A 24,568-nucleotide genomic window follows, 5' to 3' on the forward strand; every position below is an offset into this window, starting at 1 on the left:
ACATCTCCCACCTGGGAAGGCTGCCTCTGTGCCAGCCAGGAGCGCACTGCTAGGACGTGGGTCACACCTCCCCAGCACCAGAGCAGCACTGCCACACTCTCCACGCTCCATCTGGCAGCAACCCCTGCAAACACGTTGGGGCGCCCATCACAGCAGATTGCTATCTCAAGACAGCTGCACAAAAGCACAACAGATAACCATAACCAAAGCAAGCTGTTGTTTTTATACACCACTGTTCTATCACTCACCTAATCCCGCACACTGACCCTCAGACACACAGCCAACTCACATTAATCAATCACAGATTGAACACTAGGATTCATTGCTCGGATTCATTTTCTTCTCGTTCTTAAAGTAGGTAACTCCCACGCGGAGCTCCCTGGGAAGACCTGGTGCAGTTGGAGATGAGCATCACCAGCAGCAGGGACTGAGCCTGAGCTGTCTCCCCTGCAGCCTCCTCAGGTGAGGCCACGCCATCAGCTGTCCCCATCAGGTTCAAGCTCCCCAGCAAAGCACCAGATGCAATATGCCGAGTGTGCCAGGGCGCTCAGCCCCAGCAGCAGTGTGTGGAGGGCCTGGAAGAGCAGAGCAGAGCATGGGCATGAAACAAAGGCAACAAGGTCCTCGTGAGGACGGCAGAAAAGAAGCAGGTTAGCAAATGCTGCAAGTGTCAGCTTCAGGCATATGTCCTGCATTTATTAACACAAGAGGTGAGGCTACGCAAACCAATCTCAATGGGCAAAACCGTTACAGTTAAGAGTGGTCTCAACTCTTCCAACTGCAGACGCCACCACATATTCACATTCTGATGTTTCATTTTCCTCTAATTGCCCCCGTTCCCACGCAGCTAACACTCGCATTTATTGATCAGTCTCGCTTCCTCCCAGCATCAATCTGTAAGATGAACTTTCATGCTCAAGCCTCGCCATCATTACATCCATAAGCCAATTTGCACCACGTGCTTTTCTCCCTCTCCAGCTTTTTCTGCTGGCCACCTGTTGACAAACTGCTCAGACTTCAACAGGTTTAGTCCTCTGGATTTGGTGTGACAACAAAAGTGGCAAGCAAGAGGACAGAGGTCACTACAGAGCAAGCTCACTCAGCAGAAGTGAGCTACTCAACTCAGAGGGAGACGTTTTCCCAAAGCAAAGTCTGATCCCAGCAATGAAGTGGCACCACCACCATAGGAAGATCTGGACCACGTGGGGCAGAACCCGAATGAGACACTAATCTCAGTGGTTTCACCTCCATGGGTTCCCATGACATTTTTAAAAGAGCATGAAAATAAACCTTTATTTCAGTTAACACCCACCAATATTAAAGATATATGTTCACAGTTTTAGTTCTTGACACGAATGGACTGAAAGAGGCAAATTTACATCTATCAGAACAGCAGACGGACCAATTTAAGTACAAGCTGTCTTGAGCACCGTACGTGACGTGCCGTTCCGGGAACTGCTCTAGTCTCTAAAGCAGAAGGGAAAGCTTCTGGCCAGCCTGGCCCCAAATGACCAACTGGACAGCCCAGAAGGCATCTGGAAGAAAGCAGAGTGACAACTGAAACAAGCAGATACACAGTCTGGAGATGGGGAAGGCTTATGTTACAGAGAAAGCTTTTCTGTAAGCGTTTCTGCATGTCAAGGCAATTAGTTGTATTACTCAAGGCGTCCCAAAACTGAAACTGCAGCACATTCTACCAACTCACAGCGGGAGACGGAAGAGAAACACTGAGTGCTGGAAGGAGTGCAGCCCCTGCACCGAGCACCTGCCTGCCTGCTTAGTCAGGAGAAATGAGCCAAGAGCTATCGCCATCCACCGGCTGGAAACCTGCCTCCTCCTCCCAGCCTGGTGCTTTGAACTGGCAGGTGAGAACACCAGGAAGTCTGATCTGATGGTATTCACAGTGGTTTACAACAAACACGTCTGTAGAAAATAGTTCAGGGAAATCGAGCCAGCCAACACCACGGTCAAGGAGTGCGGTATTACATAGTCAAAGGTCTCCCACACTTTTTGCCTGTCCTGTACAGCTTTTAAAAAAATAGGGCATTACCATTTGTTTTCTATCTACCTAGTTAAGAAACTACAAATGTTTTAAGCTGTCCAAAGTGTAAAACATTAAATAAAATGAGAATCCTGCTTCTAGTCTCCTACTAAATGCTGCAGATAAAAACCCTACGAAACCCTCCTTACTCGTCATTCTCTGAACTGCTTTTGGGTAGCGAAGCGGTGAGGCCCCATTGGCGGGGGTTAAATTAAACCTACGCGTTACTACAGTGGTGTGAAGGATTTCTTACAATCGCTCTCTGAAAAACATTCATTTGTCAGCCAGCAGCCCAGCCTCAAACAGCACCCAGATGAAATTTGGACTGAAGGTGAAGCGCCGGGGTTCTGTTCTGCACCTTTCTGCATCACACACAGCCTGCAGTGCCCCCGGCCCTCCTGCCAGGGCTGCCTCCTCAGCAGGGCTGCCTGTGTGTGCTGTGAGCACATGGGGTCCCACTGTCCTGGGGGCACTGTGCCACAGCCGCAGAGGAGCTGCAGCTGCCACCTCCCTCCCAGCTCTGCACAAGAGGAGAGGTGGCTCAGCTCCAGGGCACCCTCCCAAAGGAAAAGCAGAGGTAATTTAAAAGCTTTTTTCCCTTTTTGCCAACAAAGCTTCTTGTTCTGTTGAAGAAGGGAATAAAAAGGTAAGAGGGGTGAATGCAAGGTGTCACACTAATTTCAAAACCTGTTTAGACCAACGAGCCACACATCGCTGCCGGATCCACGGCCATGGAACCAGAGCCCAGTGTGCTTGGAGCATTTTGCAAGTACCTGCTAACAATTCTGTATAAAGCTTCTGTGTAAACAAACCACCAAGCAGATGAAAAATGACTGTTTTTCCAAGTTTGAAATTAAGCATTAGAACCGAAGTAACTTCAGGAGTTGGTGTTTCACACAGCACTCAGTCTGCCAAATTAAAACACCACCTATTCCAAAAGACCACGGGCCAGTAAAAACCTGCCAAGCAGGAGCCAAGGGGACACAGGTAGTGTGCAAGGAGTCAAATCCAGCTCGCAGTTAGGGGAAAATCTCTAAAATCCTGAATTAAAAAAAAAACCACAAATGAAGTGAAAGCTTTTAACTGGTACACACTGTTCACACCTATATTTCAAGTTTGGAAACGCATATTTTCAAGCAGCAATACAAAAAAGTATCCATGAAGAATGCATAATCTCTGAAAAAATTATGAAAACATCCCTGCTACCATTACATTTCTAAATACAAAACTGACTACCATATTGTTGCTTCTGTGTAGCGAGAGAAGTTCATTTTCGAAACAGATAAAATTCAGTCTTTAGGTGTGAATGGTATGAATGACAGTCTCCTTTCTTTTTTTTTTTTAAATTTCTTAGTTGTTTAGGATCCTTAAGCATGCAAGCCTCGGAGAGGAAGGCCCGACGAGGGCAGGGTTGGCTTATGACATCCAGTTTAGGACAGAGCTGGGAAAGCCTCTGGGTCATCTACATCAGGAGCAGAAGCACTTGACTGAAAGAGAAACATCAGAAAGTTATCACCTCCAGCAGCACCCAGCCCTCCCACACCCACCCCTCGCCCAGCACCGTGCCAGCTGGGCAGTGAGTCACTGATGACAACTGTGCCCTGGCACCACAGGCAGGAGGCAAGGCCAAGCCCTTTCCTGCACAGGGAACCTGGGTGCCACCCCAGCAGCTGGGCACGCAGTGGGACTCTCACCTCCTTTCTATAAGCTATGCTGAACCCTACTTGGTATGTTCTATCCTGCAGAACTCCGGGTTTCAAAGAGGCAAGAAGTACAGCAGACTTCAGCAGTTTAGTACTGGAAAAAGTATTACTACACGAGCAACTTATCTTCCCCCACAACAGGCAGTAAGTTTTGGCTGTTCCCCCCTGCCCCGGGGTCTGGGCAGCTTCCTCAATGACTTCTTACATTAACACTACCTTTGGAGGCACCAGAGGCATTAAGCAGACCAGACCTGCACGTGCCTCGAGCAGTAGCTTACAGCTTCTTTCCATTCTTCATCAGTGCACTCCACATGGCTGCCACTGTTGCAGCAGCACATAACCACCAGCTCCCAATGAGGGAATGACTGAAGCATTACAAAACAGCGTTACCTGTTCAGAGCACAGCTCAACCTTCACACATTTCATTTCCCCCTTCCCAAATTAGTTGTTAATTAAAAAAAAAGTAAAGAAAAGATATCGTGCCAATCTATCCCTAAGAAGTCAGGCACATCAGCAAAAAGCCTCTTCAGTCCTCACAGGGTATTTTTTTGCCAAAAGGCTCTCTACTGTGCCTAAAAAAGCACTGCAATGAAATGCAAAAAGGAGGGGCTTCAGAGCAACCTTCCCTTCCTGCATGAGAAACGTGGGGAAGAAGAGTAGAAAGAATTTCTAGACAGGAACTGTGGAAGCCTCTGCAAACATCTATGTGTGTCAAGGAGAAGTGAAACGTAAAACCGTTCCAATGAGAGCTGCAGCAACATCTGCAGGTAAGGCACACACTGCAGAACTGCCCGTGCCACAAACTAGAGCTAAGAAATAGTAGCAGGGCCTTCTGCATGCAGCCTTCACATCTGCAGCTGCTGAGGCACAAAGTAGGAGGGCAGGCAGGACGGGCAGCGTGCGGCAGGAAGGAGGGGAGCTCCCTGCTTTGGGGAAGGCAGAGGCTGCAGAGATCACCCACCTGGTTGGGCGTGTGGATCACATCAAACTCCTTAACCAACTGCAAGGAAACAGAAAGTCAGCATCAAACAAGCTGCGGATCTCAAAGTACTTCACCACCTCATGGCAGCATTCTTCTAGGAGTCCTATTAGTGAAGTGACTCAGAGCAAAACCCACCATAATTTTATATCAATTCCTTATAATTTTTCTTACATTGTTGCCAGAAAAGAATTTCCCAATGAATAAACCTAAGCATTTAAAAAGATGCAGTGAAAAGAGAAAGTCAGCATCCTACAAAGGAAAGAACGAGCCAGACTGGTTTACAGGACAGAAGTCACACCACAGCCCAAACTCATCGCCTAGCCATCTGAGCACACGTTTATGGCAGAAGAGTGATGTGCATTAAATCAAACTTTGCTACAGCCACACAACTGTACTTCAGCTTCACACTTCTGCCCCAGGCAGTGCTTTTGCCAATTATTTCCTTAGGGCTTTAGTACTGCAGGTGTAAAAAATTCCTGCAATTTAGGAAAAAAACATGTTTTATTTCTGTATGAATCCCCCCAGATCCCTCAAACTGAAGACACACCACGCAGCCCAGCACTTGTCTTCTTTCCCTCCCAGAGGTAACAGTGCTGATTCTCTGTCCTCAGAAACTGACAGTACACTCAGATCTGTCCAAGGAGTCATTTTTCAGGCTTAGATACAGCTGAAAAGAACTGTTTTTTGTTGGTTTTTTTCCCACAAGTAACCTACTCCCTACCTCTGTCTTTGTACCTAGTTAGAACGCTGCTGAACACTCATCCTTTTGTCCTAACAGTAACCTAATTTTAAAGCAAAGCTGCAAGAACAGACGTTTCACTTGGCTTTAAATGGAGCTGGCTTTCTGAACAACACCCCCAGGACAGGAGTGTACGGAAGGGAAAGTGCGAGTGCCACGAGCTCAGCTGCCCCACAGCCGAGGCTCCGGCTGCTCACCTTGTCAGTCCTGCCCCCACGGCTGGCCCTGCCTCCACGCCCTCGGCCACCCCGGCCCCCTCGGCCACCGCGTCCGGGGCGGCCGAGGTCTCCAAAGTTGATCTCCAGCTGGGATGTGATGTCGTTGGCGGGCTTACGGAAGTGATGATCCATTACCGAGTCCTCAGCGTGAGCCTGAAACAAACAGTTTTTTCCTGAGTAATCGGATCACCTCTGAAGTGTTTTCATCTGCAGCTGCACTCTTAGTGACACAGCGCCCGAGCTCACCTCCAAACACACACCCTGAGCATAAGACATACTGCAGGAACCGCTGACAATCAATGGCACCACCTCTGCAGAGCACTGACAGCACGCAGAGGAGAGCAAACGCTGCTGTCACCTTAACTTCTCTCAGGTGCTGGAACTTATTTCCCATTTCCAAGACAATTCAGGGAAGCTCTGGCATTGTCACATAAACAAGTCTAAGCTTACCTGGGCCCCAACCATTCCAATACAGAACTTTGTTTTCCAGCATTTCACTTCCTCTCGTTTCATACCTGAGGAACCTTAAGGTTCTACTGATTCAAGTCTTGTGCAATACGCACTCAATAAGCCATCTTTTATTTTGCTCCATGAGTGCTTTACATGTCCTCATTTGCTTCGCTTCGTGTTAAGCACTTCAAGCACTGGAAACCAAAAGAATCTCTCCTTGGTATTCAGCCATAGCAAACAGTGGAAGAGGCATAAGCACAGTTCAGACAGAACGTAACTGAGCTAACTAACACAGTTAAGGCTAAAAGAGAACCCACCTCACAAATTCCACTGAGGAAGGACTCCTACCAGCACTGCCATGATGAAACGACCTCTCACAGCTTGCTGGTGCATTCAGTGAGAAACCTCAAGACTTAACACCCTGCGTCCTACCATGTGGAACAGGCCAGGTATTTCAAGTCATTATACACCAAACACAACGAGCAACAGGGGTTTTTGTTTCCCCTACTCAGCACAATTAATCTTCTATATAAGCAGCCCATTTTTGGCTCCTATGATGACATGCAGAACGTAGAATTGACCACAGTGGATCAGACCAGTGCTGTCTCCTAAAAAGCCCAGCCATTGTACTTTGGAAACGTGACAATCCATGACTCTGTAACGCCCAACTTCTGGCTGAGCAATTGTTTGCTTTCCTCCCTACATGTAGGTGCCACATGCAAGCTTAGGCATTCTGATCATAAGTTACTTTTCTTGTGGTGTAGTTACACAATATACTGACTTTCTGACTTTCAAAGGCAACATACTGTGCAATTAAGTGCAACACCTCTTAATTACCTGTTGTGGATCCTTCACAGGGCAGCCAATGGATACACACAGGGCTGAAGTCAAAGGGCAGAAAGTTGCTTTTGGGGATGCCTCAAGTCAATCACAAGCACCAGAATGCACAGAGCCACCAAGAGTGCTCCCTCCACCCTAATGAACCCTTCTAAGCCCAGCTGGATGTGAGGCCTCCACAGCACCCGCAGCTTAATTAGGCAGTGAGAAGTATTGCTCCAAGCTGGTTTACTCCAAACGTATTTCACTGGGATGTATTCTGTGCAGCAGCTGCTCCCTAAAAGACTCCTGGTTTTACTGATCTGAACCACTCTCTCATCCCTCAGATCTCTTCTCTAAGCTCATGAAGCTGGCTTCAGCAGATACTTTTCGAACAAGAGTCATTCCATGTCTCTACCTGACAGCACAAGCAGAATGACAGTACTAAAGCAGAAGTACACCAGTGATTCCAATAGCAAACAATGCCTCTCGTTATGGTTTTGATTCCTTTCCTATTGATGGTGTTTCACCTACTGTCTCCATCATCACAGGGTGCTGAGATGTTATTTCCAACTTGCTGGCAGGCAAAAGACTCTTCTGAGAGGTAGAAGCAGTAGTTCTGTGCAGCTACTTCCTTGCACTGCTACTGCTTAAAAAAGAAACTCTACAGTCTACCAAAATACTCTATTTTTCCCAACTGAACTTTGGTTTAACCACTAAAGCCAGCAAATGGCAAGTTCTGTGTGTAACCTGAGATTTCTTTACCCAAAATAAGTCTAGCTAATTTAAAACACCAATAGAAGACCTGGCACATTCTCCTCTAGTGCTTAGGTGGTAGAAGACATGGCACACAGATTGTCTGCTCTGAATTATCTTTGGAAGCACTTCATTTGTATGTACTGGCAACTCTCTGATAGCTGCTTGAAGGCAATGCTGCACTCGTGGGTCTTGAGAAAGACTGTCCAAAGCTTTAAGAACAAGTCACTAATGGGAAGTGAGCCAAAGCAGACAGCAAGATATGGAAAAACAGCAACAGAAACATAAGAGACTCATGATGGAAGTGTTTATGGGACGATCAAGGAGGAAAAAAGGCACTAATTATGGAGAGCCCTACACTGCGCAGTGAGACAACAGGCATGGACAGAAAAGCTCTGTATTCTCTGTGTTTGCTGTTTCTTTATATCAAAGCCCTTCATTTCAGAAGGGGCTCAGATCAAAATCATGTATCACCAGTTAGATAGAAAGGATCAGTACCTCATTTGACTCCAGCAGACTCCCCTGCATTTCTGTCATCGCCTTTGTCTGATGAAAGTTGCGTGTCCACACCAAAGTGACAAAAGGAACAAAGGGAGAAAACAAAAGGAAGAAATGAGACTCAACTACATATAGAAACAACACGTAATAAGGTCACATGAACTTGCTGGATACAGATGGCACCGAGCACACGAAGCAGCAAAAGGATGAGAGCAGAAGTTGTGCAAGCATCCAGAAGGAGCAGAGGATGGATTTATACCAGGAGGCAAAGAGAAATCTTGGATTGGGAATAAGAAGTTGTTTAATATGAGCTGTTGGGAACTCCACATGCAGATGGATCTCCTGCACCTCACTATATCGGGCGCACAGACCTGCACAGGCAGGTGGCACAGGTTGAGGGTGGCTTCAAGTAATTACTCTTAATGAAAAAAGAGTTTCTGCACAGTCTGAATTCGAGTGATTCCTACACACTTTGCAAAGATGATCGACTGTGTTCCAATACTTGCTTCTCAGTCTTCCATTGTGGTCTCCCCTCTAAGAATTGATGAGAGTAAAGAACAGTCTGAAGGCACAAGGAAGAGGCACAGCACAACAGATACGCTGAGCAGGAATTCATTCACTGGGGGATGAATCTCTCCAGGAGTTGCACTGAACAACTGGAACAAGTTTTAAGATTTCTTCACAACTCAACTTCCTGTTATTTGTTCAGTAGGACTCGAAGTACTCAATCACTACGCCAGCTGCAGAGAAGGAAGAGCATCTCTTATGGCATAACCCAGCCTTCTGGAAAGACTCATCAGACGAAAGCTGCCAATACATGTGGATTTCATATTAAACCAGCAAGAATCCGAGACAGTACCGACAGTTCATTGTACAGCACACGGGAAAGATGGGAAAGACCTGAGATAGAGCCAATCACTTCAGTCTCCGGTGAAGAAGATGAGGAGGAGGAGGAGAGCCTTGTGAAGGAGTTAAGGCAGCTGAGCAGCACCAGATCCTCATAAGCTTCCTTAGTCACGATTTCCTAGGGCACTCCCAGCAGTTCTGGGAAGGCAGCCCTTGTGACACTTCAGCTTCTCAGAAAAATCTACAGGCACACATTGTCATTCTTCAGCCCCAGGGGTTAGGAAGATGTGGGGCTGAAACCCAGAATTTACCTATAACCAAGTCACTTCCACAGACCAACACTCTCAATAGCCAGCACAGAAACCTTCCACCAACCTTGCGGCTTGGAAGGATGCCCAAGAAGACAGAGAGAACAAGCACAGCAGGTGATGAGTAGCTTTGTTCACAACTCCTAGTTATTATACCTTCTCTATCTGTTCACAAAGGAACTGCAGGGAAAGCTTGTCCAATACCTGTGTTTTAAGAACAATTCTGCTATAACACTTAGGAAAAGAAAAACACTTTCCCAAAAGATCAGTGAACAGTGAAAAAAGAAAGTGAGACATTTGCTGGACAAGTTTAGAAGAGTCCATTAACAGCAGTTTTGTTGGTGTCTCACTTCTGTGCTCGTACAGCAGGAGATGGTGACCTCAGGCACTAGTGTCAGAACTGTGATTTGTTTATTTCAAGAGAAATCAGCCAAATACCTCAGAAAGAGCCATCTGCTCACATCAGCGGTTCCAGGAGAGAATTCTGATGTAAAAAAAAAGTTTAAAAAGTAGAACAATCTACTGCTTCACTTTTCAGAAGGAAAATAAGAGCAAAGAGCTTTCCAGCTTCTTAATTACTCAGGAATACAACCATCTAATCACACTATTATACATTCAGATATGTCTGAGGAAAAAAAATTCCATCTATCACTGATTCCTTGTCACAAATTCACTCTGGGGAGATTGGAGAGTTGGAGGGGGATGTCCTGACATGCTCAACGACTACAGGTATGTTGCATCTACACATCTTGCTTGGTACATATCTTCTACCTTAGTCCTCTAACACACAGCAACCCTCAGTCTAACTGAAGTTCTGTCTCCTATGCAAGCCAGAGAAAGTAGCAGAGTAGGAAAATTTCAAACTTTGAGCAGCTTAAGGAAAATAGAAAGAACCAATCTACTTTACACAGCCAGAAAAATAAATGGCATGACTGTGTCTTAAACACATTCCAAGTTCAGTGGATTAGAAATGGAGTTCTCACGATAAGTGATGAACAGTGCTCCCCCAGCTGCATCGCATGCCCCATCTTACTAGAGAGAAAATGACAAGGTGTGAAAAGCAGAAACACACATTAGAAGATCAAACAGCGTGTTATATACTACTGCATTACTTCAAAAGGAGTCAGAACCATCTGCTGCACAGGGCTGAAGGCCACTGATTAACAGCGGGCCACTGATTAACAGTGTTAAAACCAAAGATTTAAAGGTCCTGTCAGTTTCTGAAACTGAATGCAGCTGCTAGAGCCCAGCCTTGGGAAACAGAGCTCTCAGCGCTGCTCTCCTCCCTAAGTGGGACAATGTGTCTTTTTGCCACACTCACTCTTTTAAAAGAAGTTGGTCGTTATTACAAAGTATTTGAGGAATTACTATTTTCAAGTGATTCTACAGAACTGTGTCGAATCACTGACACATACAAGCACATCTCACCTGGTTTCTAAAACACATCTGAGGCACTTGGCTGGGTAACCTTACAGAATTACAAGTTACCTAGGTTAAAACTTCCGACCTGGTGTAGGCACGACCCACATTTCTTCAGTCCCACACAGCAGTCCCACTTCAGCAAGCACAATCAGTGCACTGAGCCAAGACCAACACAGTGATACAATAAACTCCCATTAAAAGAAATGAAAAAAAAAGTTGATGTCCCCACCAAGAGACAGTCCTTACAAAGCTCTCTGCCCAGCTGCAGTATCCCAGTCTTCTCTCTTAATGGTCAGGTTATAACACAGTGTATGTCAGCTTAAGAATACAGAGCAACTGTGAAAACTAACCATAGGAAGAACAGCAACTAGCACTACTGTACAGCTGCAGTTGTCTGTAAGAGAAGTTGTTCTCGCTTTACAAACTTCGATAGAAAGGTCAGCTTGTCAAAGAACAGAGTTTACACTCCAAGAAGTGCATATCATTAGAAAAACCTATACAATCTGGACACTAGCAAATATAAAAATCACTTTACCTCCTCGCTCTTTGACTTGTGAAGAACAAATCCTTTTTTCCATTGCCCATCAGCACCCTCATTTGGTTTACGGATGTTGAACTCAACCTTTGCACGATCCTTACTTTGAATAGCTTTCCATTCGTCCAGGGTCATTTCCTTAGGACCTTCCTCCTTAACTTCTTCAACCTCATTTTCCCTGTAGTAAATTCATGGATATTACTTATGATCATGACTTAGAACTCATTCCCTACATACAGTGAATTCAAAAGCAGCTCTAATCAGCACCAGATTATAATAAACATTATACACACACACACACGGAAATGCTATTATTTTCTTTCAGATTTATGTATTAAAAAACTCGATTCCAACACTCATCAAACACACATGAAAATTTATCTCCTTTAGCTAAATGAAAACTGCTAAAAATCACAGCCAGACACCTTTTAGAACATCCATGGTGGCCACAGCAATATTTTAAAATTAACACTCTTCCTTGCTGCCTACTCTCAGTATTAATGGCAATTGTCCTTGCCCTAATATAAATTATGAAAGCCTATTTTTCCACGAGGCTTGTTTGGAGCTGTTCTCCCCTCCTCCAAGACACCTGCCTCCCCATGTGCCCAGCTGGGCACTGAGATGGCACCTGCTCTTACTGTAATCCTCAAGATTCTGTTGCTGTTGTTGCTGATTTGCACAGTCTGCGTCTTTTACTTGATTAAAGCAGCTACTAGTATTCCAGGTAACCAAAACCATTTCTACTTCTGGCTAACTTGAAAAAATAACTGCATAAAAACGTAGTTCCTTGGGAGATGCATCACCTCATTGTAAAGTTCTGGCACCCCTGGCTTCTACCAAAGAGCTATTTTTAAGTAAAATGCACAACCGCTATGTTCAGTAACAGATCATGTTCCAGATACTCAGGCAGTCAATCCTCCAGTCATTCTTTGGTGTGTTTATGCAACTCTATTTGATTTATGAGCTACTATGGCATTAGAAAAGTAGTGCCATATATGTGCAGCAAAAACATCATGAAAGCATCAACTCAAGAGAAAAAGTCTTTCCTATAGCCATGAGTTGATGTAATAATGCAGAGGGCTTATGTCAAAATTAGTGTATTTCATTTTACTCAACGTAGGAGAGAATGAGTTTTTATGTGATGCTTGCAGAGCCATGCTTACTGCTCACTGTAAAGGTACTGCCCCCTGGCATTCTCCTCTGTAAAGCATCCTACAGCCCCACTGAAACACTGAGAGATCCAGAGCAGCCAACTTGGAAGCAAAGCCAAGTCAGGATGCCTCCCCAGAAAAATAACTGATGGACTGCAACAGAAGAGCTGTATACTCGAAGCAGGATACATCTTCTGAAGATTTCCAGAAGAAAACCACCCACACAGCCAGCCTGCAGAATGCTGCAGATACTGACCCACCCTTGTGCAGATCAGTAACCTGGTCAAGCAGCAGACACCACTTCTAATAAAGAGCCAGGAAATACTGCACACTCAGAAATCATCTCATAGAGTCACAGAATGGTGTGGGTTGAAATGGCCTCCAAAGACAACCCGGTTCCAACCCCCCTAATGTGGGCAGAGAGAGCTGCAGTACTCTTTCTTGCTCCAACACGAGCTACATGCGTTTTCTGACCACTGCTGCAGCTCTAATTCCTTAAAACTGCTCAGGTTCTTTCTGTTCACAAGGCAACACATCCCTGTCTTACTCTCCGCTCAGTCACTGCTTCACCAGTAACCAAAGCTACCAGCAAGGAAATCAAGCTGCAGAGGATTCCACATTAGAAATCTTTGGCAAATAAGCATTTAAGAGAAATGTTTTCTATTGTTTGCCATTCTCTTTTCAATCCATCAGAGCACATGCGCTTATTAAAATACTGTATTTCCATAAAAATACAGTATTATATATTGTAATACATAAAAACCTGTATCTCTCTAAATCAACTCCAAGTAACTGAGTAACAGTTGTAGGAATTATTCCATTCACTGACTAGTTGCTTTTTTTCCCCTTAACAGTGTCCAAGAGAAAACAGAAGCTGTGGAGTTAACTTCTCTGAGAACTGCACACATGCACAAAAGATGGAAAGAGTGAGAGACAACCTCTCTTCTAAAGGCCTGCCACACAGCCTCAGCAGTTCTGAGAAACCCAGTGCCTCCCATTGGCAGAACATTCCGTCCCCTGGTTGTTCTGGGTAGTTATGAGCATGGTTGCTTTTGGTACTTACAGTTGTAATCCTGAGATTACACATTACAACAGGTTATTAATAACTAAATCTGAAAGCGACCTAAGAGCTTGCAGCACACTAACAAAGATAACTTCTAGATGCCAAGTTTTAAAGAGTTCTTCAGCAGCATCATGACTGATTTTGTATCCATTGAAGGACATATAAAGTGAATATGGCAAAACAGAAGTAGGAAAACTATCAAGGAGTAAAAGCAAAGCAGTGATACCTTTGAGGCAACCAGAGAACACGACAGAAGGGGACACACTCACTTGTTTTCAGAATCAGCAGGCGGATGTTCCTCTCCCTCTGGCGTTTCCTCAGTTACAGCAGACTGATCCAATTCACTGTAATTACAGTTGGGTTTTGTTTGTTTTGCTGTTTAAGTTCATGCCTATTTAAAACTATGCAAGATGAATGCCTAAGTTCTATAGCACGTTTACACAGCTTACTGTTCTTTAAAAAGAACGACTTCACTAAGAATTGGTGCTCCCCCTTCCTTTTAAAACTCTGAGCTTTCCTTCTTCCCCTGTTCTTCCCCACCGCTTGCCATACCCATTCTGAATGCCTCCCATCCAAGCTTGAGACAAAACACATCTGGTATTAAAAACACCATATTCAACGTAATACTTGGGAAAAAAGCCTGCTTAGTTTGATCAACAACGTTAAACCTGCTGTGTAACTTTTGGTAAAATAAGCACTGTTCAAAGAACAGCACAAAACGGCTCCCTGTTGTAAACTTCCCCAGAATTCTGGTTTTAGAAATGGAAGCCACCTCATCTATCCATAATTCACTACATTCTGCAGTCAGTGGCTTCCTTCATAGCATACCACAAACTCCCAAAATTTAAAGAAAAAAAGGCCGCTGCATCTTTACACTTTGCAAGCTGTGAGAGTTAGGATTTAACATTCCCTTAGATCTCTGAGCAATTAATTAGTGATTACTAACGTGAGTTCGTCTTTGACAGTTCCCCAGTTGTGTGATCCACTGCCACCTCGCTTGTCCTCGTGCTTTAGGCCGCTGAAATGTGAATGTGAAACAGAACTAACAAAACTGAGTTAACATTATAGTGTCCAGATACAGAAATTCAAAGACATTTTGAGCCATATATTAATAGTAAAGAACAGCCAAGGAAGCTCTGGGAAAAGGTAAAGACTTACGATCTATCGCTGCCACTATGTCTGTCAAATTCACGTTTGCCACGAGAGTCAAACCCATCTCCTCTGCCCATCCCACGGCCACGGCCACGGCCTCTTCCAAGTCCACCACGTCCACGCATCGGTCGGTCCAGGATGGGTCTACAAGAAATGGTCACACTTCAGTATTCCCCCCCCTCCAAGCTTACAACACAGCTTGCAGATTCTTATTATGAGAACTTGGTTCACCTTTCCTGTGATTATTACTCATTCTGTTGGCACTTCGACTTCTCAGAAAGAATCTCTTGAGCACAAAGGTGGTCAAACACTGGAGCAGGCTTCTGAGCAAGGTGCTTAGCACCCACTCCTGTCAGCACTCCAGGAGCACCAGAATAATGCCCTAATTAATGTTCTTCTGCTTTTGGCTAGCCCTGCAGCCACATGCCTGGATTCGAGGATCTTTGTAGGTCTCTCCCTTCCAACTGAACTAATTCCAGTTATGTACAGTCTAATTTTAATGCTGAACTATAGGACTGGAGAAAAACCATACATAATGCTGCTCTCCACATTTCAGGAACTAAACAAATGCTTTGTTTGCATCTCCTGCCCACCATTCCCAAATTTAGCCTTTCTGTTGCACTACGTCACTCGCTGAAGGTACAATCTCACATTCAGCCACCTTCCTTTAAAAGCATTTCAACACTGACTATTAAACTGCTAACATTTGAAGACAGTTTTCAAACTCCTGAATTCTGGACCCAATGTGACACTCGGCTCCCTTTAGCCACAAGCTGGCTTCATTACTTCCACACCTGAAGCCACTGGAGCCAAGGAAGCACGAATACCTCCATGGACAAACCCACAGTGGCTTGAGGTTAACTGTACAAGTGAAGCAACAGCTGTAACAGCAAACGGATCTCATCCTGCAGGCAAGAGCTACACTTCAGTTCCTCTTCTGACCTCTGTGCCAGGGGTGTTCAGAAATACACCGAGGATCTTACTGGTTGACACCACGCTTTTTGTCACACCAACGGAACCGTTCACATTATGTGACTCCTGGTAAAAACTTGAGCCATGTTTGCAAATGAAATCACACAATGGTAAAGTACTCTATGCTGACACAGGTGCCTCTTTTGACAGACAAATGGAATTTAATCCCTTTAATTCTGATTCTAACAGTTTTTGCTTGGCTTTTAAGCTTAGTAGAAGAAAGGACAGCTCCACTCCAGAGTATCACCACGTTCTGCATCACACAAGGCACATTCTTACTTATCAACAGAGAATTCTCCTCCTTCTCCCTTCTCATCGGCAGGTTTATCAAATCGGCGCTCGCGAGGAGGTCGTCTCTCAGGTCTCCTGTCAATGGGTTTGCCTTCACCCTGCTGCTGCTGCTGCTGCTGATCAGGCCTCCTGCCAATGCGCCTTATCCCTGCAACAGGAGCAAAACACACCAACGGAATGCAGAGCTGCTCCGGGACAGATACTGCCGGCAGCACTGTCAAACAAAGATGAACATGAGCTGGAAAATTCAGGCTTTTCTTCTAACCCTGTGATCACACAATCTTAGAAACGATACCTTTATAAGGAGGTCACCGCAGATCATTTGACTCTAATTGACGTTTTTACACAGCATTTCAATCAAGCTGCATTTTGTGCAAGCATAAGCTCTTACAGTGCTGTGGGAAACAGGACCTGTCAGAGTGCACAACCACCACAGATCCGTGTTCAAACGATCGGCTTTCAAAGAAGGATCAAGATAAGCAAGTTTTGTGTTCTTCCTCCAAAGGGCACTTTTCAGGTAGAACATGTGCTTCCTATTTGATGTGCACCAAAACAAGGCCAGCAGCTTCCCGAGAACTAAACCCCCACGACAGCCACCCTGTTTCATCCTGCTGCGCTCTGCCTGCGAGCATTTAATCAGACAAAGCACCCGGGGCTGCGCTGTTCAGAGGGCCGCCCCCCCCAGCGCAGTGGCACCCACACCCCAAGAACCATGCAGAACGGCAGGCACAGCTCAGTGCCTCGGGATGACTCGATGTGCTGCTGCTCGCAGCCCCGCGTGCTGGCGGACAAAGGCTCAGCCAGCAGTGTGCTGCACACAGCCTGAGAGCCGCGCTGCTGCAACGGACGGCGCTCCCATCTCCGTTTCTGCACCTTCTGAAACGGGCCAGAATAACCACTCCACGCACTGTCTTCCTTACTGTGATATCTGAAGGGTCTTAAGTACTTTCCCATTCATCTTTGCTACTTTTTAGGAAGACCCGCGCAAACTCCTTCGTGTGCTGTCACACCACCATCTTCCCAAAACACACAGGGAACAAAACCCTCAGCAAACCACCATCCCCAGGGCTGCCCCAAAAACGGAGCTGCTATTTAAAAAGAAAAGCCAGTTTTTAATATTCCCAAAGACAGCCATTCCTGCCGAACAAGCAGTGCTGCTCCTGGGTGGGGCCCAGAAGTTACAGCTGTAATGATATCCACGCCAACACGCCCAGACTAACAATGCCTCCTTACCTGACACGCCGTGCTGAGCGCACACGTTTGCATGACAGACACTGCTTGCTCAGTAAGGCTCGCTCCCTGCAGAAGCACAGCGGCCTCAACCCCTACTCATTCCCAGGAGAGCCGTTTGGTCGTAGGGGCACAGCAGAGCCGTGCTGAGGCACACTGCAGGGCCGCAGTGCACGATCCAACGTCAAGTGCAGCACCCTGTGCTCAGCATGGGGCCCTCAGGAGCCAGACTGACAACGCACAGCATTACCCCTCAGTACTGCAGAACCCACAACCAGTAACACACCGAACGACAGCACCTTGCGGAGCACGGCTGCGGCAGCAGGCCGGGATGTCTGTTTCATTGCTGCAATAAGCCACAAAAGACTCCTTGTCACAACAAAGCACCGCTCATTCTTGAAAGTCAACGTGAGAACCGGGAGGTGACGGTTCCTGAGCTGTCCCCCAAGGACGAGACCCTGTGTGCTGGCCAAGCACCAATCTCACTGCGTGGGCTCCCACTGCCAGCCCACACCTGACCCACACGAGGGGGACGTGAGCTCCGGGAACCACCACTCAGGACAAAGTACCACACTCCTCCCCAGGAAGATAATCCCTGGCATCACACTGGGAAACACAAAACATCCACGGTTAAGAGCACTGCCGCAGCTCCCAGCTGCTGCTCGGCGTTCTCTCACCGTCCAGCAGGTTGCACCTTCTAGTGTCACATATTAACTTCTTTCTTAAAGCCCAATGTAACCCAAGCCCCTGCACGGGGTGCTGCAGGGCCACCTGCGTGCACAAAGCCGCCGCTTGTCACGTGGCGCTGTCACACCAACCCTCTGTCACACCGACCCCTCCGTCACAGCTTATTTGTCCAGCCTGTGTCCGCTTCCAGCAGGCAGACTGCCCCGTGCCCGCTCGGTGAGATGGCTCCGGGGTCGCACAGACGTGACGGAGGATGCGAGTTATTAACCAGGCGCGCGTTGTTCCCACTGACTCAGTTCTCGCTGCTGCACAAGAATGAGCGAAGCGACTTCTGCTCAGTGTGTCACAAAGCTGCACGCACCGACCGCCCGGAGCTCACGTGGGGGTTATCCTAATTCCTGCTGCTCCCATCGCAGAACCCCAGGATCCCAGCAGGGCGGGGTTGGAAGGGCCCCCATCCCCAGGGCGGAGTGCCCCCACCAGCTCCGGCTGCCCACGACCCATCGGCGGCTTCGGGCACCTCCAGGGTTGGGACAGCAGCCCTGGGCAGCGGTGGCAGGGCCTCACCGCCTTTGGGGAACGAACTTCCCCCCTCGCATCTTAACTAAACCTCCCCTCTTTTAGCCGAAAGCCATTCCCCTTCGTCCCATCGCCACCTGCCCGTGCAGAAGTCGCTCGCGAGTTCACCGGCTCCCTGCAGTACCAAAGGACCCCCGGACCCTTCCCTTGCCCACGCCAAACCCACCCACGGGGACACGCGGGGCACCCCACGCGCTCCTCCATTTTGGGGCCGCGGCCACGTGCGGTTCCGCGGTGCTCTCCGGGGCCGCCCCCCCGCGCCACGCGGCCCCGCTCCCGCCACGTGCGCGCCGCGGGCCGGGGGCCGCTCCCTCGCTCCCTCCCTCCTTCGCTGCCCGCTTCCCTCCCTCCCTCCCTCCCGGCCGGGCCCGTTGCTTCCCGCCGCCGCCTTTGTGCGCTCCCGCGGGCCCCGCCGGCGCTCACCCTCCTTCCGCAGCGGCGCTCCGGGCTGCCCGCCGCCCTCCTCCCGGCGCTCTCCCCCGGCGGAGGCGGCGAAGGGCGGCAGCGGGTTCTTGCGCTCCTTCTGGGACTCCCTGCGCAGCTGCTTGGCCGCGCTGCCCGCTCCGCCGCCCGAGCCCGCCTGGCCCGGACCTCCGCCGCCGGCGCCGCCCGAGGAGTTGCTCTGCGCCCCCGCCGGGCCTCCTCGGGCCCCGCCGCCCCCCTGGGCCCCGCCGCCGCCGCCGCTCTCTTTCCGCCGACTCTCGGCCGCCCGCAGCACCTCGAAGGGGTCGGACTCGTCATCAAAGAGCTGGTCGAAGCGGTTGGTGACGACGCAGCCGAAGCCCTCCTGCAGGTGTCCGGGCATGATGGGCCCCCGTCGGCGGGATCCTGCTCCGATGCTGCCGGGCCCCCCGCGCCCTGCTCGCTGCCGCACAAGATGGCCGGCCGCGAAGAGACCCGCTTCTCTTCCGGCGCCGGGCACATCCGGGCACCTCACCCCGCGCGGGGCGCGCCGGGACTTGGAGGCGGCCGGCGCCCAACGCCGCGCGCGCGCAGGCGGCGAACTACAGCTCCCGGCGTGCCCCGCGCCGCCATTGTGTGGGGCCGCGGGCGGGCGGGGCGGGGGCCGCCATGGCCGCGGCGTGGGCGGGAGTGCTGCGAGCGGAGCGCGCGGCTGGGCGCGAAAACAAACCCACCTCCACGCGAATAAACGCGCAGGCGCTGTGAAACATTACGCCCTTAAAATGCCCCGAGCCGCGGATCTGCGTTAAGGGATCGACGGGGCCGGCCGTGGCAGCTTGTGCTTGTCTGTACGGCGCTTCGTACCGACGCGCCTAAGCGGAGCCGTTACCCCGCCGCATCCGCGCCTCCGTGCGTGTGGGGCCGCCTCAGCGCAGAGGCGCCGTGCGGGGCAGCGGGCCGGGATCTGCCATGGAGTCACCATGGAGTCACCTCCAGCTCTGAGGTGCAGTGCTTCCTAGCTGGGATACCTCCTCCCAGGTTGAATGCTTCCTTCCATTACGACTCCTACTCAGATATTTACCACATACGCACCATTAGAAGACGATATCAAGCGGGTCAGGAGACAAGATGGGAAATATTTGCAGTCCTAATTAGCCCTGTTGATAGCCAGTGGAAATTACAAGCGTACTAACAATTAAAACCTGCTTCACTGGTGCATATTTGACATTTCTTCCCAAAATACCGCTAAATACGTCTCAGAACCTCCTGGCACGCGCTGCCATCGCTACCTTCGTCTGCAGTGAGGAGATTTCTGAGGCCTGCCCTGCCAGCCGCAGGCCACGTCCAACCATTGCTTCACAAAGTCATTTCCATCCATGAGTTCTTGAGGCTGACACGTGGGAGCCCCACACACCGTCGGGCTGCGTGCAGCGGGCGCCCCACAGCAGCAGTGCTTTGCGGAGGCCCTTGGGAAGCCCCTCTTGAAGCAGTGGATCTCCCACAGAGGAACGCACGCGGCTCTCGGGATATTTATAAGGCAGAGCAGCTCTCCTCTGCAGCCCTTCCCTGCCGGGGCTGTAACTCACAGCTGTGCATGGCCCCCCCGCAGCCGGGAGCTCCATGCTCTCTGCTGTTGCTCCATGGGGCTGAAATGTCCGCCCTCCTGCTGCCCACGCAGCCGCTCTCCGCATGCCTGCAACACACTGCTCTGCTATTTCTGAGCATTGCCAGCAGCTGTCGGCTTATGAAGCAAGAAGAGGAAACGCAGCAGGCTTGAGGTGTCGGTGTGGGTCCTTGCTCCGCTCCTCATTTTAACCCAAGAACCCTTATCAGTGCACGGTGCTGGTTCTGTCCCAGTGTGTGCCACCTCCCTGCCAGAACACACAGCAGACCCACCAGGAGGCGGCTGTTCAGGTGCTTTTTGAGGCCACATTGGCTTCTTGCACAGAGAACGTGACATTTGTTTCTGAACAAAGTACAGCCATGGCTTCGGAGCAGCAAGAGGAGCTCCATGTGTCACCCCGTCGTGGCATGCTGCAAAGCAGCCTCAGCAACTTTCTGCTCAGCTTCCTGGCAGCTGTTCTCAGTGGATTCCCGATGTGCTGCATGGAGAGACTGCACTCAGAGCGTGGTGCCCACGGCTGCAATTAGATGCAGGGAATGCAGCAGCAGCCAGAACACAGCGTGCTTTGTGCTGAGCTCTTTGCACTGAGCATTCCTGGTGCGTGGGCTCCTGAAGGGAAGCAGTCCTGGAGTGGCAGCGGGGCAGCAGCAGTGGGCAGACGTCCTTCAGGGCTCCTGTGTACCCTCTCATTTCAGCATGGGTTTTTGCAGAGCAGGAAACCCAGCAGTGCTGTTAACAGGAGGGCTGTAAACACGTGGACAACAGCACTGCTTCCTCACAAGGGGCATGCATTGGAAAGCAAAAAAGCGCAGCACTGCTCTGCACATGGAGATGTGCAACAGAGAAGTGAAGCAAAGCGTGCAGCCACAGAACTTCAGTGAACCCGGACTAATTGAGCCCTGCCTGTTCCTCCTTCCCCTGAATCCCAAGCAACTCGCAAGGTGAGTGCTGCTCCTTCCCAGCAGCAGGGCAGCAGGTATTTCCAGCTGACAGAGGCAGCGCCAGAGCCTCGGGCAGCAGAGGGTTGGTCCTGAGCTCTGCCCTTACCAAACCCCTGTGCAGCATCCAGCCATTCTCTGTGAGCTCTGCTGTGCTCTGTCCTCAGATGGAAGGAGGAAAAGAGAGCAAATAAAGCATTTTCCCCTCACAAGGGCTGGGGGAGTGGGCACAACAGCAGCGCTGTGAAGGCCAGGACGAGCGAAGCGCATGCAGTGCTGCCAGCAGTGCTGCTCTGTGCCACCACACCCTGTGGAGCTGTATCTATGACCCAGCTGGCTGCAAAAGAGCAAACACATCTCCTTTTAATTCATGCAGCCCATGCCATGACTTTTCAGCTGGATCAGCTCTCTGGCTCAGCGTTCCTCCCTGAGACTTTTGGGGCTCTTTGCTCATTTTCCCCACTGTCAGACCCACGTTCCAAGGCCGCCCTGCAGCCAGGCTCCATGTATTCAGGGAGCAGCGTGGTGCCAGCTGTGTCCCTGGGTGATGCTGAGGCTGCAGAGGACCTCGGCGTGCTGAACGTGCTGGCACCAGGCGCGCTCAGACCACGTGTGCTGGAGCACACAGGCAGCAGCAGCCGGCGGGGGAACGCGGGCAGGCGAGATCAAACGGCCTGAAAGCAGGTCACGGCATCACCCTGCTGCAGACAGCATGGCAACTGCTCATTAGGGTGATTACAGGCAGAGGAGCTGCCCCGGCTCTCTGCTAATGAGCAGCACGGGCTGCCCGACCGGTGCGGCACAAGCAAAGCCTGCGGCTGTTGGTGCACGTTCAGCTCCCGAGGTTTCCTCGTGCTCCTGTCCACCCCTGTCCATGTCCCCATCCCCATCCCCATCCCCTGCCCCTGTTCATCCCCGGCCCCATCCTGAGCAGTGCAGCACAGCCCCGGCCCATTGCTGGTATCTGATACGACTGCGCAGAGCATCCCATGCAGCCCTGGCTGCCTTCCTCCGACTGCTCCGAGGAATAGCAATAATGTGCGGAATGAGAAGCTGGGTTTGGTATTATCCATGTATTTACATTCTGCTGTATTCCCTCTTCCTCACAACATAATGTTACATATCGCATATAATTATTGGCAGTTGAAACCGGATGATCTTTAAGGTCCATTCCAACCCAAGTCATGCTATGATTCTATGACCGTGTAAATATTCTATGTATATATAATTTATAGAGGTATCTCTATAAGCATCTCCACACGGGCAGCAGCTCCCCAGGCGTACCGCTGTCCCAGCTGGGTGATGGGACGGACCCACTGTGCGACTGGCACTGCAAATCAGAGCCCACACCCCGGCCCAGGTGCTGCCTGGGCGATGCACGGCAGCCTGAGAAGAAAGGAAAAACGGTGATGAGGGACTCAGAGTGCATGAATTCAGCCTGTGCAGCTCTGTGGACGCTCACACCTCCAGGACTCTCCGTGGCCCCCCGGGACATTTCTGGTGGCTGAGGCAGGCAGGACGCAGCTCGCACTGCTGCATTCTTCCGCTTGTTCTGTTCCCTCTCATTTCCCTCGGGCTCGGGGCTGAGCCTGGGGCCACGCTGCCAGACCTGGGTGGGGGCGAAGGATGCTGGGAGCTGCGTGCTCATCCTGGAGCAGGGGAGACATAGGGGGATCCCTCTCTACTCACTGAGCCCTGCAGGGAGCCGAGCTGCAGCACGGGAAAGTAAAGTAAAGGGACTGCCTGGAATGCGCGAGCTGCTGTTTGCTTTGCAGGGAGCAACCACAGCCCCTGCAACCGGGTGGGTGTGGAGGGCGGTGGGGCAGGCTGGGGACGGGGCTGCAGGGGGCACACTGGGGTTGTGGTACCCGGGGCAGGAGGATGCTGGAGGGGGGATGTGAACGTGGGGGTGAGCAATGAGGAACTGGCAGCAAATGAGCCCGATTTCCTCACCCTGGCATTTGGCATCACTGGGGCATCAGCGCCACAAACAACGGCAGCGAGGACTGAAATGCAGCTCCAAGACATTAACAACGCATTCAAAAATAATCCAGCAATTAATATTTGCCGATTGAAAACGGCTTCACCCCAAAAGCCCCGCTGGGGCCAACGGGGGCACAGCGTGCACGTCCCACGCAGGAGCTCACAGCTGCTCCGTGTCTCAGCGCAGCACCGAGTACGGCTCCGCACACGGGCAGCGCTCCCTCCCGCAGCTCTGCACAGCGCCGCGTGCCCCGGGCAGACACCGCTGCTCTGTGCGAGGGCAAACTGCTCCTGGGTGGGAAATGGGGAAAGAGCCCCGAAGCCCCAACAAATGAAGCCCCGAAGCCGCCAGCGAGGAGCGGCGCGGGCTGCTACCGGGGCGCAGCGAGGCAGCCCTGCTGCTCGCAGGCACGCCCAGATGATCGGAGCTCGGAGCGGCCCCGGCTCCAACTATAATCCCATCCCCTGCGCCGGGGCTGCGATTCCGGCTGCTAATGAGGCGAGGTTAATTGGGACCCGCGCACAATGCGCCCACCTGTTGTGCCGGGCCGCACCATCTGCCGCCCACCTGAGGCCTCGCCGGTGCCCGGGGCTGGGCCGTGCCCCTGGGTCGGGGCGCCCGGAGCCGCCCACGAAGCGGCGAGCACTTCGGCGGCCGCCCCCGCAATTCAGCCCCACGGAGCGCGCCGGGACCCGACCCCGAGGAAGCCCCCCGCTCGTGGCTTATTGCAGAGGAGCGCGTGGCCGCCACGCACGTGGCCGCAGGCATTGCCCCGGGCCGCTCCCTCCCACCCGGGAGCGAAGTTCTCCCGTCCCCGTGCCGTGACTCAGCGCCCGCATCAATCATTGACCCCGCGCACGCTGCGCGGCCACGCGGGGCAGCACCGCGCGGGGAAAGGAGCTGCGGCAGGCCACGCCCCTTCCGCCGGGCCACGCCCCCAACACGCGGACCGCGCCCCCCTCCCTCAGGCCACGCCTTCTCGTCTCACCCCGCAGCCAATCAGCGAGCACCGCCCCGCCGGTTCCCGTGGCGGCGCTGCCCGGTGGCGGAGTTCGGCGCCGGGCGGCGAGAAGCCGAGAGCTCATTTGCATGAACCAATAGAACGCGCGTATGCAAATGTAGGCAGAGCGGGTTGGCTGGGAGCGGGCCGGATAACGACGGTGGGGGCGCCTTTGTCCCGC

General features: G+C 50.8%; 1 protein-coding gene across 4 annotated transcripts; it reads right to left on the reverse strand.

Moving 5' to 3' along the window:
- Positions 1–1,265: 1,265 nt before the first annotated feature.
- Positions 1,266–19,338, reverse strand: SERBP1 (SERPINE1 mRNA binding protein 1). 4 transcript variants are annotated; one of them, XM_015291045.4, is made up of 10 exons: positions 18,863–19,338; positions 15,932–16,091; positions 14,687–14,824; positions 14,475–14,546; positions 13,798–13,872; positions 11,315–11,492; positions 8,204–8,251; positions 5,663–5,836; positions 4,706–4,744; positions 3,119–3,528 (listed from the first exon to the last, which is right to left on the reverse strand). In XM_015291045.4, exons 1-10 carry the CDS (start codon positions 19,242–19,244, stop codon positions 3,472–3,474), a joined length of 1,323 nt encoding a protein of 440 aa, XP_015146531.1. In that variant the 5' UTR covers positions 19,245–19,338; the 3' UTR covers positions 3,119–3,471. The 4 variants fall into 4 exon arrangements, with proteins under 4 accessions (NP_001026464.2, NP_001383643.1, XP_015146531.1 ...); XM_015291044.4 differs by having other exon boundaries at positions 14,475–14,570; NM_001031293.2 differs by lacking the exon at positions 8,204–8,251 and having other exon boundaries at positions 1,266–3,528.
- Positions 19,339–24,568: the final 5,230 nt, after the last annotated feature.

This window comes from Gallus gallus, chromosome 8, assembly GCF_016699485.2.
Source record: "Gallus gallus isolate bGalGal1 chromosome 8, bGalGal1.mat.broiler.GRCg7b, whole genome shotgun sequence".
NCBI lineage: Eukaryota > Metazoa > Chordata > Aves > Galliformes > Phasianidae > Gallus > Gallus gallus.